Source organism: Manis pentadactyla, chromosome 11 (genome assembly GCF_030020395.1).
Source record: "Manis pentadactyla isolate mManPen7 chromosome 11, mManPen7.hap1, whole genome shotgun sequence".
Lineage (NCBI taxonomy): Eukaryota > Metazoa > Chordata > Mammalia > Pholidota > Manidae > Manis > Manis pentadactyla.
Window position 1 is genome coordinate 113,075,222 of NC_080029.1, and position 16,835 is coordinate 113,092,056.

Sequence of the window (16,835 nt, forward strand, 5' to 3'; positions counted from 1 at the left end):
AGTATCCCCTCCTCCTCTATTTTTTGGAAAACTCTAAGGAGAATGGGTATTATGTCTTCCCTGTATGTCTGATAAAATTCCGAGGTAAATCCATCTGGCCCGGGAGTTTTGTTCTTTGGTAGTTTTTTGATTACCGCTTCAATTTCGTTGCTGGTAATTGGTCTGTTTAGATTTTCTGTTTCTTTCTGGGTCAATCTTGGAAGGTTGTATTTTTCTAGGAAGTTGTCCATTTCTCCTAGGTTTCCCAGCTTGTTAGCATATAGGTTTTCATAGTATTCTCTAATAATTCTTTGTATTTCTGTGGGGTCCGTCGTGATTTTTCCTTTCTCGTTTCTGATACTGTTGATTTGTGTTGACTCTCTTTTCTTCTTAATAAGTCTGGCTAGAGGCTTATCTATTTTGTTTATTTTCTCGAAGAACCAGCTCTTGGTTTCACTGATTTTTGCTATTGTTTTATTCTTCTCAATTTTATTTATTTCTTCTCTGATCTTTATTATGTCCCTCCTTCTGCTGACCTTAGGCCTCATCTGTTCTTCTTTTTCCAATTTCGATAATTGTGACATTAGACCATTCATTTGGGATTGCTCTTCCTTTTTAAAATATGCTTGGATTGCTATATACTTTCCTGTTAAGACTGCTTTTGCTGTGTCCCACAGAAGTTGGGGCTTAATGTTGTTGTTGTCATTTGTTTCCATATATTGCTGGATCTCCATTTTGATTTGGTCATTGATCCATTGATTATTTAGGAGCGTGTTGTTAAGCCTCCATGTGTTTGTGAGCCTCTTTGCTTTCTTTGTACAGTTTATTTCTAGTTTTATGCCTTTGTGGTCTGAAAAGTTGGTTGGTAGGATTTCAATCTTTTGGAATTTTCTGAGGCTCTTTTTGTGGCCTAGTATGTGGTCTATTCTGGAGAATGTTCCATGTGCACTTGAGAAGAATGTATATCCTGTTGCTTTTGGATGTAGAGTTCTATAGATGTCTATTAGGTCCATCTGCTCTACTGTGTTGTTCAGTGCTTCCGTGTCCTTACTTATTTTCTGCCCAGTGGATCTATCCTTTGGGGTGAGTGGTGTGTTGAAGTCTCCTAGAATGAATGCATTGCAGTCTATTTCCCCCTTTAGTTCTGTTAGTATTTGTTTCACATATGCTGGTGCTCCTGTGTTGGGTGCATATATATTTAGAATGGTTATATCCTCTTGTTGGACTGAGCCCTTTATCATTATGTAGTGTCCTTCTTTATCTCTTGTTACTTTCTTTGTTTTGAAGTCTATTTTGTCTGATATTAGTACTGCAACCCCTGCTTTCTTCTCACTGTTGTTTGCTTGAAATATGTTTTTCCATCCCTTGACTTTTAGTCTGTACATGTCTTTGGGTTTGAGGTGAGTTTCTTGTAAGCAGCATATAGATGGGTCTTGCTTTTTTATCCATTCTGTTACTCTGTGTCTTTTGATTGGTGCATTCAACCCATTAACATTTAGGGTGACTATTGAAAGATATGTACTTATTGCCATTGCAGGCTTTAAATTCGTGGTTACCAAAGGTTCAAGGTTAGCCTCTTTAGTACCTTACTGCCTAACTTAGCTCGCTTATTGAGCTGTTATATACACTGTCTGGAGATTCTTTTCTTCTCTCCCTTCTTGTTCCTCCTCCTCGATTCTTCATATGTTGGATGTTTTGTGCTGTGCTCTTTCTAGGAGTGCTCCCATCTAGAGCAGTCCCTGTAAGATGTTCTGTAGAGGTGGTTTGTGGAAAGCAAATTCCCTCAGCTTTTGTTTGTCTGGGAATTGTTTAATCCCACCGTCATATTTGAATGATAGTCATGCTGGATACAGTATCCTTGGTTCAAGGCCCTTCTGTTTCATTGTATTAAATATATCATGCCATTCTCTTCTGGCCTGTAGGGTTTCTGTTGAGAAATCTGACGTTAGCCTGATGGGTTTCCCTTTATAGGTGACCTTTTTCTCTCTAGCTGCCTTTAACACTCTTTCCTTGTCCTTGATCTTTGCCATTTTAATTATTATGTGTCTTGGTGTTGTCCTTCTTGGATCCTTTCTGTTGGGGGTTCTGTGTATTTCCGTGGTCTGTTCGATTATTTCCTCCCCCAGTTTGGGGAAGTTTTCAGCAATTATTTCTTCTAAGATACTTTCCATCTCTTTTCCTCTCTCTTCTACTTCTGGGACCCCTATAATACGGATATTGTTCCTTTTGGATTGGTCACACAGTTCTCTTAATATTGTTTCATTCCTGGAGATCCTTTTGTCTCTCTCTATGTCAGCTTCTATGCGTTCCTGTTCTCTGGTTTCAATTCCATCAATGGCCTCTTGCATCCTATCCATTCTGCTTATAAACCCTTCCAGAGTTTGTTTCATTTCTGCGATCTCCTTTCTGGCATCTGTGATCTCCCTCCAGACTTCATCCCATTTCTCTTGCGTATTTCTCTGCATCTCTGTCAGCATGTTTATGATTCTTATTTTGAATTCTTTTTCAGGAAGACTGGTTAGGTCTGTCTCCTTCTCTGGTGTTGTCTCTGTGATCTTTGTCTGCCTGTAGCTTTGCCTTTTCATGGTGATAGGAATAGTTTGCAGAACTGGGACGAGTGACGGCTGGAAGGACTTCCTTTCTTGTTGGTTTGTGGCCCTCCTCTCCTGAGAACAGCGACCTCTAGTGGCTTGTGCTGCGCAGCTGGGCGCAGACAGGGTTCCTGCTTCCTGCCCGGCTGCTATGGAGTTAATCTCCGCTGTTGCTGTGGGCGTGGCCTGGCTCGGGCAGCTACTCCAAAATGGTGGAGTCGCGTTGGAGGGGGAGCAGCCGGAAGGCTATTTATCTCCGTAAGGGGCCTCCCTGCTCCCTGCAGCCCAGGGGTTAGGGTGCCCAGAGATCCCGGATTCCCTACCTCTGGATAAAGTGTCCCACCCAGCCCCTTTAAGACTTCTCAAAAGCACCCGCCAAAACAAAACAACGACCACAAAAAAAAGAAAAAAAATTTAAATCAAAAAAAAAAAAAGTGGCCGCTCGTTTTTCTTTATTCTCCAGCGCCAGCCTCAGGCCTCTGCTCACCCGTCTTGCTGCCCTGTTTCCCTAGTATTGGGCTCCCTATCCCTTTAAGACTTCCAAAAAGCGCTCGCCAAAACAAAACAGCAAAAAAGCAAAAAAAAAAAATAATAATAATAATAATGGTCACGCGCTTTTCTTATGTCCTCTGGTGCCCAGCCTCCAGTGCCCGCTCACTGTTCTTGCTGCCCTGTTTCCGTAGCATCCAGGGCCCCCTGGGCACGTACTGTGTCTGGGCCCGGATGGCGGGGGCTGGGTGTTCGGCAGTCCTGGGCTCCGTCTCCCTCCCGCTCTGCCTGCTCTTCTCCCGCCGGGAGCTGGGGGGAGGGGCGCTCGGCTCCCGCGGGGCCGGGGCTTGTATCTTACCCCCTTCGCGAGGCGCTGGGTTCTCTCAGGTGCGGATGTGGTCTGGATATTGTCCTGTGTCCTCTGGTCTTTATTCTAGGAAGGGTTGTCTTTGTTATATTTTCATAGATACATGTGGTTTTGGGAGGAGATTTCCGCTGCTCTACTCACGCCGCCATCTTCCGCCCCTCTCTAAAATTGTATTTTTAAAAAACCTTTTGTGAACATAAGGCTCTAGAATTTAAAATTTTCTTCTGGACTGACTTAGCATTACAGTGATTCCTAGTTCACTGTCAAAACAACACAAATAAATTGCAAATGTTGGTAGAAAATTACAAAACATAGGAAGTAAAATTTTACAGGAAATACAACTCATATTGAAATAGATGTGTACATGCTAGAATGAGACACTGATCACCAATTTTATTTCCACATTTCATTTTTATAAATGTTAATGCTGAGAAATCTTTTTCACATAAATAAGTACACAGGCCTGGAAGAGTTCTGGCAGAGTCACTCAGTAACACTTAGTCATCAGCGGGTTACAAGGGAATTTGTTTGACTTCCTTCAAGCAACATATGGGAAAATCTTTGATTTACCGAAGAATGTATTACCTAGCCATTTTGAGCCACTCACTTTCTCAGTATTGAAATCAGTATTTTAAACTGTTTCTTTGTAGCCTCAGAGAACTTTACACACCAAGGCAACATACCAAAGTGAGGTTTAGGATGGGCAAGAGGTAAGTCCTCTGTATAGTGTAGGCCAAGTTACCCTGTAGTAATAAGCAACCTCAAAATCTCATTGCTTAAACGAACAGAGGTTATTTTCCCCTCCACCTCCACAACTACTCACAGTCCATGTCCATCAGTGGTCAGCTGGGCTTTCTGACCCACGCCATCGTCACTCAGGGACCAGACTCCACCATCTGAGATGTCATCAGTCACCATGGAGAGAGAAGGGAAGAAGGGGAATCCTACGCTGGCTCTTAAGTGCTTCCAACCAGAAGAGACACATTTTTGCTCATATCTCATTGGCCAAAGCAAGTCGTATGGCCACACCTAATTTCTAAAAGGTGGGAAGGTACCTGGAAGAGAACAGGGAACATTGGTGAGCAGCGCCACACCTTTCTGTTGTAAAACGGGAGACCAGTTGTGACAACAAAGGAAGAGGCACTGTCAGGCAGAGGATCGTCCTTGTGGAAGATGACATTCTGGAAACTCATTCCCTTCAAAGTAACCCTGCCACCTACCTTTAGAAAAAGCCTTTCTGTATCTCTAAGGGCACACATGCCCCAGTGTGAAGACCACTGCTGGCTCTGTGGAGCCTTCCTAACTCTTTTAGACACTTCAGGTCCAGTGACCTCTGCCTGAGTTCCTGGGGTCATGTCGCATTTGGAAGCTATTGGGAGTTGGTTACCTTTTCATATCTGTGTGTGTCGTGTTTGCCTAGCATGCTGCAGTGTCCTGAAGGTCGCTGCAACCATGTCTTCAAGTTTTTATGACCCCACGCTATCTAGCGAGGACAGTCAAAAAATACATGACTTCTGCTTGATGGCTGAATTGGTGGCTTTTCTCTGGACGCCTCAATCTGCTCATCTGTGAAGTCGAAATAACAGGCTTGCCCTTGCCATTGCAATTGAGATAGCAATAAAAGCTCCTCCCATCCCGCTGTCTTCACGTAACAGGGATCAGCGTCTTGATATTCCACTTCCGAAAAGCTGTGCATAATGATGCGCCATTGAAGGCTCTTGAAAAGGTCTGTGGAAAGTAGGTTTAAGCAGATCCGTTTGACATCAGTGATGGGCGCAGGGGGCCGGGGAGGAAGCCAAGGGCAGGAAGTCCAGGTAAGTTCCTCCTGTGATCCAGGCATGAGGGACTGAGCACCCACTGGGAGGTGGGCAGGGAGGCGCGAGCCACACTGCACCCTACGGGGGCGACCCCAGGTGCCTTCCCGAAGCCCTAAATCTGGCTTCAAGGCTGAAATCGGCAACCTTGGCAGAAGGGTGATCACAATCCTCACTCCTTTCCCAGCCGAAACCAACTGCCTTCTGCACCCCGCCCCTGCCCCCTGGTGGCCTCTAGAGGCATTGCCGATAGTGTTACAAGGCCGCCTAACTCTGGTCCCTCCTCCGCGGAGATGTGGGGTTGATGTGGGTGAGGAGATGGCGGCCGAAGTTGCTTCTGCAGGAAAATGAAGGAAACAAAGGAGGCAGAGGACACATGGTTGGGTGTAACTGAACACTTGTCCCTATACTCACTGCTCCAAGTGAAAACTAGAATCTTTGAGTCGCAAACCAACAATCCATGGTGATTTAGCCCATGCGATGGGTTTTTAAGTTTTTGGCCAGTTGCCAATATCAAAAACGAGTAATTTTCACATTAAAATCTGGATATCCAGTTTCTTCACGAAAAAAGCATCCAAATATCAAGCAATATGGGGCCCCCATCCTGTTGAGCAGCACCTGGCTGGAGCTGCGGAGAAACCACTGTCGCTTTCAGCAGGGTGTGAGTTCTCTTGGCAGCCAGGCCACCAGGCTGCCTCCCTTTGTTTCATCACCCCTGCCCCTGTAGGCTGCGAGTCTGCAACTCCTGGCTAAGGTGGACACTTAATGATGGAGAAAAATATTAGGGTCATAAATATTAGGACAGGGGCCAGCCAGTGATCCAGTGCATGACTCACTTCCAGAACGTCCCCACTAAGCACTGTCCAGCCTATGCTTGAAGACCTTGGGGACAGTCCACAGAAGAGAGACCTGCCGATGTGTCTCAAAAGTGGAGTAGCCAGTTAGCGGGCATATGTCGAGTACCATCAGGTGCCCTAGACTGTGAGTCACGATGCATAACCTATGCCCTAAAGGAACTTCCAGTCTGGGCAGGGGCCAGTGAGACTTACACAGATGAGATCAAGCCCTGGCAGTCCTAACTGATACAGTGACATCTGGGAACAGAGGACTGAAAAGCAACATTCCAAATTGGACCCCCCGGCGTCTATCTTGACCTTTCCAGTGGTTGACATGTCTCCCCGGTTTGAGCAATTAGACATGTAAGCTCTGAAAATACTAACTGTGGTTAGTAAGCTCTGTGCCATGCCTGGCACATTACTATGGACATCTATTAGCTTAATCCATGAGGCAGAAGGGCATACAGGTAACAGACCTGATGTCTGAAACTGAGTCAGGATGTCTGAGCTTTATGGCAGTTCTGTAGAACTGAATGAACTCGGGCCCATCTCTTTGCCTCTTTTTTTTTCTTTCCCATCTCTTTTCCTCTTAGGGCTGAGGCTTTTTCATCTGTGAACTCAGCGGGTTGAATCACAATTCTCAGAGCCAATATTTACTTTCATACCCCCAGCACCAGTGCAGTGACTGGCTCTCTGAAATATAAACTATGTACGAATCCAGTAGGTGCTCCCTAACTGTTTGTGTTTGACTGATAATTCTGCCTCCGATAGTATTAGTTAGAGGCACCCTGACAGTCCAAGTGGTCGCTGGCGTAACCCCAGGCAGTCCCTTCTGCAAGAGCAAAAGGGAAAAATATCTGCCTGAGATTTGGGGACATTTTTGACCACAAGAGGGCAACCCAGTCTCACCCTGCTCACCAGCTCCTCGCTCTGCTCACTGCTTGGAGGCCACTGCCTGGTGCTTTAGGAGAGCCAAAACCTCACCTTAGGCACCACGGGGCCAAGACAAGTTGCCTGAGATGTAAACACAGGTGGACATGAGACAAGTGGTCAGCGGAGGATAGAGGTGCCAGGGACAGGGACTTGCTGGGGTCCCAGGAATGATACAGGAAATGAGTTCTGGGGTAGTGTCACACCGAGGTCCCCCTATTCCCTTGAGGATGATATCAGTGCTCAATTTCATAGGGAAGAACCTCTCTGTGAATATCTCAGAGCCTGCACAGTGGTTGGCAAATGTCTTTACTTAAGTACACAGGGAAGAGGGGCCAGAAGCCAGATCCGGGTGGGTCCTGAATGTGTGAGTTTGGCCATCAGTGCATACGCTCTAGGGAACCATGAAAGTCCTTTGAAACTGCGAAAGGGTATTTTAGCACGATTCATCTGGTGGCTGTAGACAAGAAAGATTTAAATATATATGTCCATGAAAAGTATGTGCAAAGAAATCTTTGGGAGTATGGCTTTTGGGAAAATCCTAGTGATCATGGCTCTAGGGGCTGTTGCTCCCTCCTTGTTCCCCTTTAGGGTGCCTCCTGCTCCATCTCTTCCCTGAGAACCCAGCTAGTTTCCAGAAGGCACACTGTTGGTTCCAGAACAAGAACCTGGGACTGGAGACAGAAGCAGGCACAGCTGAGAAGCCTCTATTATGAGAAGCCATCTTCACCAGCAGGGGGAATTGGAGGGTGTCCTGCTCTGGAAGCTGAGGGTTGCCTTGGACTGGGAAACAGGGCTGACTCCCTCTATACCCACCTCTTAGGCTACCCATGTAGCTGTTCTGAGATGCCAAGCATAAAAGCACAATAACACGGGTCCAGAGTAGGATCTGGACTCTTGGTGGGAGGGGAACAGTAGTAGAGCGTCTGGGAGAAAAAGGGAAATTGAGCCATTTGGAACCCCTAACTGCTAAATCTTCCCCTTCCTGATTACTATTGCCTTAAGCAGCCCCATAGCCCAGATCCCCAGCCCCCAGGCTGCACTCTGAGAAAAAGGCACTAGGCCTTATCCTCCACGTTGGGGCCATACCCAGGCTTCCGCAGAGAGCAGACACTCAACAAGAGTTTGCTGGAAGGAAAAGTGCCTGGAGAGAATGGATGGGTAAGTGGGTTTGGTCCTTCCCCCAGGTGAGGTGAGAGGAGCCCAGAGCCCAGCACCTGGCTTGGTTCAGCAAGGCCAAACCTCTCCGGACTTAACCTCCTGTCCATGAGATGGAGATGGTTATTCCCCAGGCCATGTCCCAGGGCAACTGTGAAGATGAGAGACAGGATGCCTCCTGGCTACAGGCCATGGGCTTAGCTCCCTCCTTCTCTCCTACCCCCATGATCTTCAGCTATTGAAAACAACAAATTCAAGTAATTCATCTTAAGAAATAGAAACTAGTCATTCAGGCAGCACTGTGAAGAGCAGTTGCTCACAAACTCTAACGAGATCATCAAATTCATATACAGGTAGTTGATATTTGCACATGAGCAATCCTGCTCTTGCCAGATGAGGAAATGCCTTCTTGAAGAGGTTTCTGAGCTCTGACCACCCTTATCCAGGTGATTGTTTCCCTCCCCGCTATGCTAATGGTTGTAACCACTGTTTTCTGTTTGTTTAGCCTATTACTTAGCCAGGTAACCAGAGCGGTTTGGGTAGCCACTGGCTCTTCTTCCTGCTCCAGTAGTGCTTTTCTGGCCCCCATGAGGCTCTCCCAGTGTCTCCCAGGAGCTGGCCTCTGTGGGACCCTGTGGCCTAGAGTTACAACTCTAGACAGGGATCCCAGAAAACCTGGGTCTTGAGCTTTCTTATTTCTGTGGGACCTTTTTTAACTTCAGGTACCATAACTACAAAAAGTAGGTAACAATGCCTTCTTGCTTATCGCATAGGGCTTTTCTGAGGAGCTCAGAGATGGTGTCTGTGAACAGGTTGACAATCTGTAAAGCAAGATATGAAAGTATTACTACAACTACGACTACTACTGCCAGAACTCTGAAATCCTAAAAGCTAGCTCTGGGGGCTTGGAGCTGTTCTCTATGATTCCTGGGCCCCTGGCCTCTCACGCCTCCACTGCTCCTCCAGGTAGAATGTGGGCTTGAGAAATCTTGTGAGGACTATTGATTCATTGGAAAAATCACCAAGGAGTGCATAAATTAGAGTCAACTCGATTTCATTTCTTGTTAAGGATGAGAGAAAAGTGAAAATGTGTTCTTTTTAGGATATCTATGGCAAACATTTATTGAGTTCCTACTATGAATTAGGCATATTCCTCTATTATCATTAAGCCTCATGATACCCTGAGAGAAAGGCATATGTTCATAAAGAAATATATCCACATTCAGAGGGGAAAGATAGGCTTTCATGGAATATAACCATTCTTCATCTCTCAGACTCATCCTACTAAATTGTGTTGTGTTTTCTGTCACAGGCAGAAACGGAGATACACTGTCTTGGTTTCTGCCTAAGCTGAAGGCCAGAGGGGTCCTGCAGGCCCAGCAACCCTCCCGCTAAGTTAGAAGGCGGGAGAGACTGCACAGGGCTGGGGGGGAAGCTAAACAGGTCACTGAAGGCTCCTTTGTCCCTTAATCCCCGAGCAGCATCCAGTATCCTTCGTAGTGAGACCAAGATACTTGGGCAGAAAGTGTGCCAGGTAAGAAACCTGAGCTCTAGTCCTGACTTCTGAACTGCAGGGAGAGGCTTTGGAGTCTGCGGCCGTCCTGCATCTGCTGCCTCTCTGCCTTTCAGCTCAAGGCTGTGTGTGTGGTTTTGGAATAGCCATGTGGGTGGTGGACGGAGCTGGACGGGCAGTCAGGAGGCAGAAGCCTCAGCCATGGCTTCCATGCCCGTAGAGCAAACACCTCGTGCTTCCGCTTCCTCAGCTGTCAAACAGGAGAGGGGGCCGGACCAACCATTCCTGATGCTAACATCCTGATTCTGATGGGCTGGCGCCCCTCAGAAAGCCAGGCAAAGTGGGCCTCTCTAAGGTCATGAAAACATTGGCCCAGGGGCAACTGACACCACTCACTGACCTCCCTCCAATTTCCTGGAAGGGCTCCTACGCCCCCAACCCAAACAGGAGCCAGAGCGAGGGAGCCCGTGTATACTGTCCACACTGACCAGCGGGTATGAGCAGGCTGGGAGGCCGAGGAGGCCCAGGGGAAATGCCCCAGGAGCTCAGGCCCCTTGCCAGCCGCCCTGGAGTACTGCCCCTTTCCCCTCACAAGGCTGGAGCCTCAGTTCCTACAGCCCCCCTGCTCCTGAGGAAACGCATCAGGGAGAGGGACCCGCTGTTTGGAGGCGGCCCACCTGGGTGGAGGCAGGCTGGGCAGCTGCTGGGTGGAGAGAATTTTGCCCCCTCCTCCCAATACTTTGCAGGGAAGTTTCTTCTCCCGTTTTTACCCTTCCCTTCCAGGGTCTGCTACTGGCATTTCCCCTAATCCTACTCTGGGGGGTTGTGCCCTGTTTCTCAGGGATATTTGCATTCCTACAGAGAACTTCCTTAGATCAAAAAGGCCTCATTCCAGGCCACAGGAAATGGAGCTATGCCGGGCACACACAGGACAGGCAGGGCAGCACGGCCAGGCCGAGGTCCGAGTGAGGAGTGAGTCCTGCTCCAGCCTGAGACCTGCAGCCCCGGGGGGCCTGAGCCTATTCCCTGCCCCGGCTCCCAAGGAAGCTGGCAGGCCATCAGCCTGCACGCCCCACAGGCGGGCTTGGGAGCCTGCCCTCCTGGGAAGGCTCCAAGAGAAAACGCTGGCAACGCAGTGGTGCCCCAGAATGGCCCCGTCAGGGTAACGAGCATCATTTTTGTCCCAAGAAGTACAGAGCCAGCTTCAGGCCATGGTTCCCTAGTCTCAACAAGCACCCACTTCACACTGGCCACATCTGTGTGGGAGGCTCGCACTTTTGTGAAGATGGCCTCCTCTGCCCTAGGGGAGATTTCAGTTCCCGGACGACTAAAATCCTTTCAGAAACGAAGGAAGCCTTGCTCCTGTAATTGCATCAGGATTAAACACCTCTGGGAAGGAATAGGTGCTTTCTGGAAAGAGCTCGGGATGGAGTCAGGACCCGGCTGCCTCTAGCCCGAGTCTTACTGCATCCTTGCTAGGAAGCCCTTTGAACTATTGAAGTTCATCAGCTTCACAAGTTCCGTTCAAACATGATTGTCGACTAAGGCCTCTCACCCTGAAAAAAGTGCCAGGCCATCTGCAGAGACCCCTCTGGGATGCCCTCGGGCCTCCCTCCCCTTCCCAGCTCCTCCTCAGACCCAGGCCTGGGCCCTGCTAGGTAAGGCGTGAAGGAAGCCTCCCCCAGGGCAGCCAGGGGAGCGGGGGCCTTTAAATTATGGAGCATCTTTCTTAGCTCCTCTCAGAAAGGCCCAGGCGCCCCTGCTAAATAATTCACCGCCTCAAGAAGACCCCGTGGTTCTGGCACAGCTGAAGTAGGTCAGGCATCAGCTTGGCCCTGGGTGGCACTGTAGACTCTGAGCAGCTTCTCCACGAGCACCAGGAGGGGCCGCAGGCCGGAAGATCTCGCTCAGATCTCGCTGGGCAAGGGCCCAGCTGGTCCCGGTGCAGGCAGGAACACCGCCGCAAACTCCCCTTCTCCCAGTGCCTTCCCCTGGGGTCAGGTAACCACCTGCCACCCTGCTAGGCTCCTCCTCCTTCACGGTGCCTCGGGGAGCTGGATCCTCCCTTCACGCGCAGGTATTAGCCAGCGCTGCTCGTCACCCCTGGGCCTTTAACAGCTGGCAGTTCATAAGCAGAACACTTTGGACCCAAGTCATCCAGTGCAAGACTGGGATCCAGGAGAAGGGGTAAGGCAGGCAGCAGAGAGAGACCACGGCCACTCACAGCCACTTCAGCTTTGCTCAGAGCCAGGCTCTGGGGGCCTCTCCTGTCCCCCTCCTTTCTAGGCACAGATTCAAGGCAAGCTGTGAAGGGCATGGGGAGGGGGTGGGAGGTGCAGATGAAAAAGACAAAGGTCAGTGTTCCAAACCACCACTTGAAAGATGAGGAAACTGAGGCCCCAAGTCACAAGGGGAAGAACCAGGGCCAGCTGCAGGGGTCCTGACTGGGTCCAACCGGCCCAGGGTCTTGGCACCACATAAGCTTCCCTGACCTCCCTACCCATGTGCTCTGGCTCCCAGCCAACGAGCCTCCTCTCCAGAACCAGAGCTGTGGCCGCGAGCCTACAGGGTGGGTGGGCTGAACCCGTCCTGGGCCAGGCTTGTGGGGCTCTCCTTCCCTCTGGCACAGCCTGTCATAAGACATACACTGGCATCTCTACAAACGGGAGCCCAACCTCCCAGCACCCAGTCCTTCTCCACCAGAAGCACAGACTAGGAAGCGTTAAGCTAACTAGATAACAGATCCTGGAGAAAATGGAGGTCCCATTTGGGGGCCTCCCCTGGGTGCAGGGAACCTCCATCCCCATCCTCAGACCTTGGAAAAGCAGTGAATGGGTTAAACACTGGGTGGCTGGCAGATGAGGCCCCTGCCCTAGGCAAGGGCCTTCTCCAGGCTCTAAGTTACACAGAGAGGGAAGGAGACGCTTCAGGAGCTCCAGGGCCACTTCACTTCCTCCCCGCGACCTCTCCACATCCGGGCCCGACGCCCTCCCAATGGCAATTGACCCCCGGTGGAAGCAAAGGTCAGAGAGCAGTTACGTTGGCTGATTTTTTATTTTGCATTTCATATATTATCCAGCTTCACATTCTCACAGGATCAGCAATTACAACAGCCCAAGTCTGAAAACGGCAAGCCAGCCACAGCTGCTGTGCTCACAAAACAAAAAATTGCACAATTTCTCCTTCACTTTTCTTAAACTAATGCCTGACACAAAGGCTCATTGCTAGAGAATGGAAACCCTTTCTTCTTCATGCCTCAAACTAAACATTAAACTTATCTGACAGGGCGAACAAGGTCTCTTCAATAATTAATTGCACACACACACGAAAAATCCTCTATGATGCTTAAATATTTTGTTACATAGGGTACAAAAATACTTTTACTTTTTGGTTGGTTTTCGAAGTTTGGAAAGAATAAGGAGCAACGGCAGGGGTGGGTGCGCTGCGGAGAGGTAAGCGAAATGGGCAAAGGATTTTCTTAACAGTTTGGCCCATCTGAGGAGGAGGAAGCAGAGGACCCTGGTTGAAATGGAAAACACTATCTCTGCTGGGTGGTTGCTGCTCCTCAGCCTGGTTGTGGGGGGCTGGCGGGGGGCGCGGGAGGGACTGGCGGCGGGGCCCCGGCCTCAGTGAGGCAGGGTAGGTGCAGGGAAGGGGTGTGGAGAGAGGGACCAGAATGATGAGCCATTGGTGGCCGGGACCTGTTGCTATGGTGACACAATGTGAGAACAAACTGTACACTCACATATACACAAGTTTAAGTGTCTTAATTCATGCCAGAAAACATGCAAAATGAAATGCCTCATCTTTGGGGTGGAGCTACAGAAACAAGTCTGGACCGGAGGTGGGGCCTTGCGCAGTCCAGGAAGGCCTCCGAGGTGGGCCTGAGCGTCCGAGCGAGGACGGCCCTGTGAGGCCTTGGAAAGGGCCCCGGGGAAGGACGGGGCCCAGGACCAGGAGAGCAGGGAGACAGGAAGCAGTCCGCTGGGTCGGGCTTAGAATTCACAGTCTTTGGAGAAAAGCGGCAGCCCTCCACAGGCCTCCACAGGCCTCCACAGGCCGCCGGGGGCAGCTTCCTCCCCAGGGGGGCAGGGGCCTCAGGCTGCGCTTTCAGGACCTGGACGGAGGGGAGAGAGGTGGCCGTGAGCAGGGGTCTGGCACTGGAGCTGGACCCAGGCCTTCCCCTGGTGAGGAGGCTGCAAAATGGATGGCCGGGGTGACAGGGCAGGAGAAGGGGACACTAGCCAGGAAGCCCCAGTGCAGGAGCTCGGGGGTGGGGGGGCCGAGCCCCAGTGGCTCTCCACCCAGGCAGAGGGAGGACGCTGGTCCCTGCAGGAAGCGAGGGTCTGGGACGTCTGCACCCGGGCCTCTGGGCCGGCACTTACTGAAGAACTAACAGAACTGCCGGTACTTCCATCCTTGCTGGGCAGCATCAGAGGAAGGGTACCAGCGCACCTGGAAGAGAAGCCAGCGTCAGCAGCCAGCCGTGCGGGCCCTTCTCGTGACGGGGCGGGGGGCCTGGCAAACACGGCCTTCGGTGTCCCTGCTGGAGTCCTGGTTCTGTCAGTGACTCACCTCTAGGCATCAGTTTCTTCATCCTGAAAATGGGAGTGCGCCCTGACCTGCCTCCTCTGCAGGGTCAAGGTTCAAACAAGAGTGGTCACAAAGGTGTTTTGCACTCCACCAAACCTCATTTGAATGGGCCCAGTTGTACCAGGTGGGGTCTTGGTGGCCGGGGGCACTAGTGCCAGCAATCTGCCCCTCCCCCTTTGCCGGGAGAGTGCCGAATTCCTAACATCAGGAGAATGAACCTGATACATTATTGCCTGACTTCTTCGAGTCTCAGTGTCCTCATCCAGCTACAGGATATAGATGGTCAAGTCAGTTCGTCCATGAGGATCACATAAGACAACGTAAGAACGCATTAGAAATCAAAGTCAGTGTAGTCTTCGACCGGGAGGACTCTCAGGCTTTGGTCCTGTCCTTGTATGATTCTCCAAGGAAGCCATGGATGAGGCCCGGCTGATGCTTCTTCCTGGTTTTTACCTCTCCATCCCTCCTGTTACAAGCTTCCTTAATTTGGAGATTTGTTACCTATGAGCTGAGACCCACAACGCAGGGCCTGGCAGTAACCTAAACCCTGGCACTTGCCCGAAGGCCCCACAGAGCAGTAGCTCCAAAGCAGGATTCCCAGAGATGGGTCACAAAACGACATGTACCTCCTTCCCCATGAACCAGTAGCCTGGATGGTGAGCTGTGCTAGTTGCCAAGCCAAGATTGCACAGAGGCTACCCACCCCAGTTCCAGGCAGCAAGTCTGCCCCAGGCTAACCCAGGGATGCCAGGGCATCACAGAACCCCAAGTGAGGGAAAAGTACCCACAGAGGGGTGCCTGGGAGCCATTAAGGAAGGAAGGGGTGGCACCCGAGACCCAACGCAAAAAAAACAAATAGTAGTGGGTCATACAGGTAACTCCCTTGAAGCTTCAGCAGTCAGACCCAGTTACCCACCTGGCTGCCTGGAATCCCTGCCTCTAACCCGAGGAGATACTGAGCAATGCCAGGCCATGTGGGGGCTGACAGAAGCTGCTTGAGAATTTGCTCCTGTGCCCTCTCCAAATTCTAGCTGCTGTTTTGTTCAGTGAGGAACTCTACCCACCACATGCTCAGCAGGAAGTCAGGGGCTGATACTCTGAGATATCAGGACACTTGGCAAAGAACAGCCACAGGTCTCAGGCCACCTGACCAATGCCAGGGTCTTTTCAGGGCTCCGAGGATGTGGCCCTGCTCTCACTATGAGACAGGTGAGCCCAGGCTGTTAGGATTGCCTTGATTAAGCCCCAGGCCACACAGCAAAGGTCAAGAGCCTCTTCTTGCCTCAGCTGCCCAGCCTCAGAGGCAGCCCATCTTCTCTCCCACCTCCTAGACATCTAGAAGCAGTTCCCTCCCTTCCTGGCTGACAGCTGAGTGGGAAGAAGGCCCTCTGCCCTTTGCTCAGCTGTCGGTGCCCTCTCAGCTGGAAGCCAGGCTGGACACTAGAGCGTCTCCCACAATTAAGGGATGAGGAGGAACGGGCACTAATGCCAGCCCAGAAGCCTGTGGCCCAAGCCAGCTCAGGGAGGCCCTGAGTGGGCCCCGACTGCTACCCTGCGCCCCGCTTCCGGGGGGGGCAGCCCCATGCCAAGGAAGTGCCTGTCAGGCTGGGTGCCCTGCAGGGCTGGACAGGAGAGAACATGGGCTGAGAGTGGGAGGGACTCCGGAGGCCTGTGACTCAGGCCCTGTCACCACTGCGGATGCCAAGATCACCAGCAGCTGCTTAAGGGCTCCGTCTGCAAGCCTGCTTCATCTGGTCTCACGCTCTCCCCCTAGGTGTGCCACTCAGTCTCCAAAGCAGCGGCTTTCCCTCTAGCCTGAGATGAGCGCTGCCTCCTTGACAAGGAAGTACAGGGAAGTCCCCATTTCCAAGCCTGCGACAGCCGTGCCACCGAAGTGGACAGAATGTACTTGAGGGGCTATACTTCCACTTCCCTGTGATGCCGGTATAGGCTGGCAGTCCTCTAAAGAAGCACGGTCCCTTCCTGCCCCTGCCCCTGCCCAGAAATAGAGACCCTCCGGCCAGGATACCCTGGAACAGAAAGCTGGCCCCCTCTCAGGGCCTCCAGTTATTCACAGGGAGTTTGGGGGTCCCGAGAGTCACCCCCCAGGGACAGATCTAGAATGACCAGGCTCCATGAGGGGCAGCATCACAACAAAAAGGGGACACAAACTTCATCCTCTCTCAGATCTTGGGACTAATTGAGAAGATATGCCAGGAAGTGTGCAAAGGAATGAATCCACATGAGAAAAAACAGGAATGGCCGATACATACGGGAGCCTCACTCATCACAAAGCCATAAGACAATACCTAGTCTTAATTAACCCAGGTTGGCAAGTCTACACTTTGACCTCGTAATAGTTCTAGGAATTTATAATAAGGAAATTAAACAGGACAGGTGCCCACAAGGGAGAAAAACACACAACACTTATATAATGCTAGCCAGGCATCCAGAATGAAGATCTATACTTACTGACATGGAAAAATGTCCTAAAATTTAATTAAACATGTAATTTTTATAAATGACTATTATCTGTGATTGTACACCTACCAAGTCTAAGGACTA

General features: G+C 50.5%; 1 protein-coding gene across 4 annotated transcripts in view; it reads right to left on the reverse strand.

Annotated features, from left to right (window-relative positions):
- RBPMS2 (RNA binding protein, mRNA processing factor 2) overlaps positions 1–16,835 on the reverse strand; it is a 75,357-nt gene that overhangs the window by 38,302 nt on the left and 20,220 nt on the right. For 3 of the 4 annotated variants that reach the window (XR_008992635.1, XR_005033967.2, XR_008992634.1), the window contains exon 7: positions 4,250–4,322. Coding sequence is in view for 1 of the 4 variants with exons in the window: in XM_057488897.1 (XP_057344880.1) it covers positions 14,070–14,132 (63 nt within the window). In the remaining 3 variants the exon portion in view is untranslated. Of the gene's footprint in view, positions 1–4,249; positions 4,323–12,712; positions 13,795–14,062; positions 14,133–16,835 lie in introns of those variants that run through there. The other variant, XM_057488897.1, reaches the window with a different exon arrangement.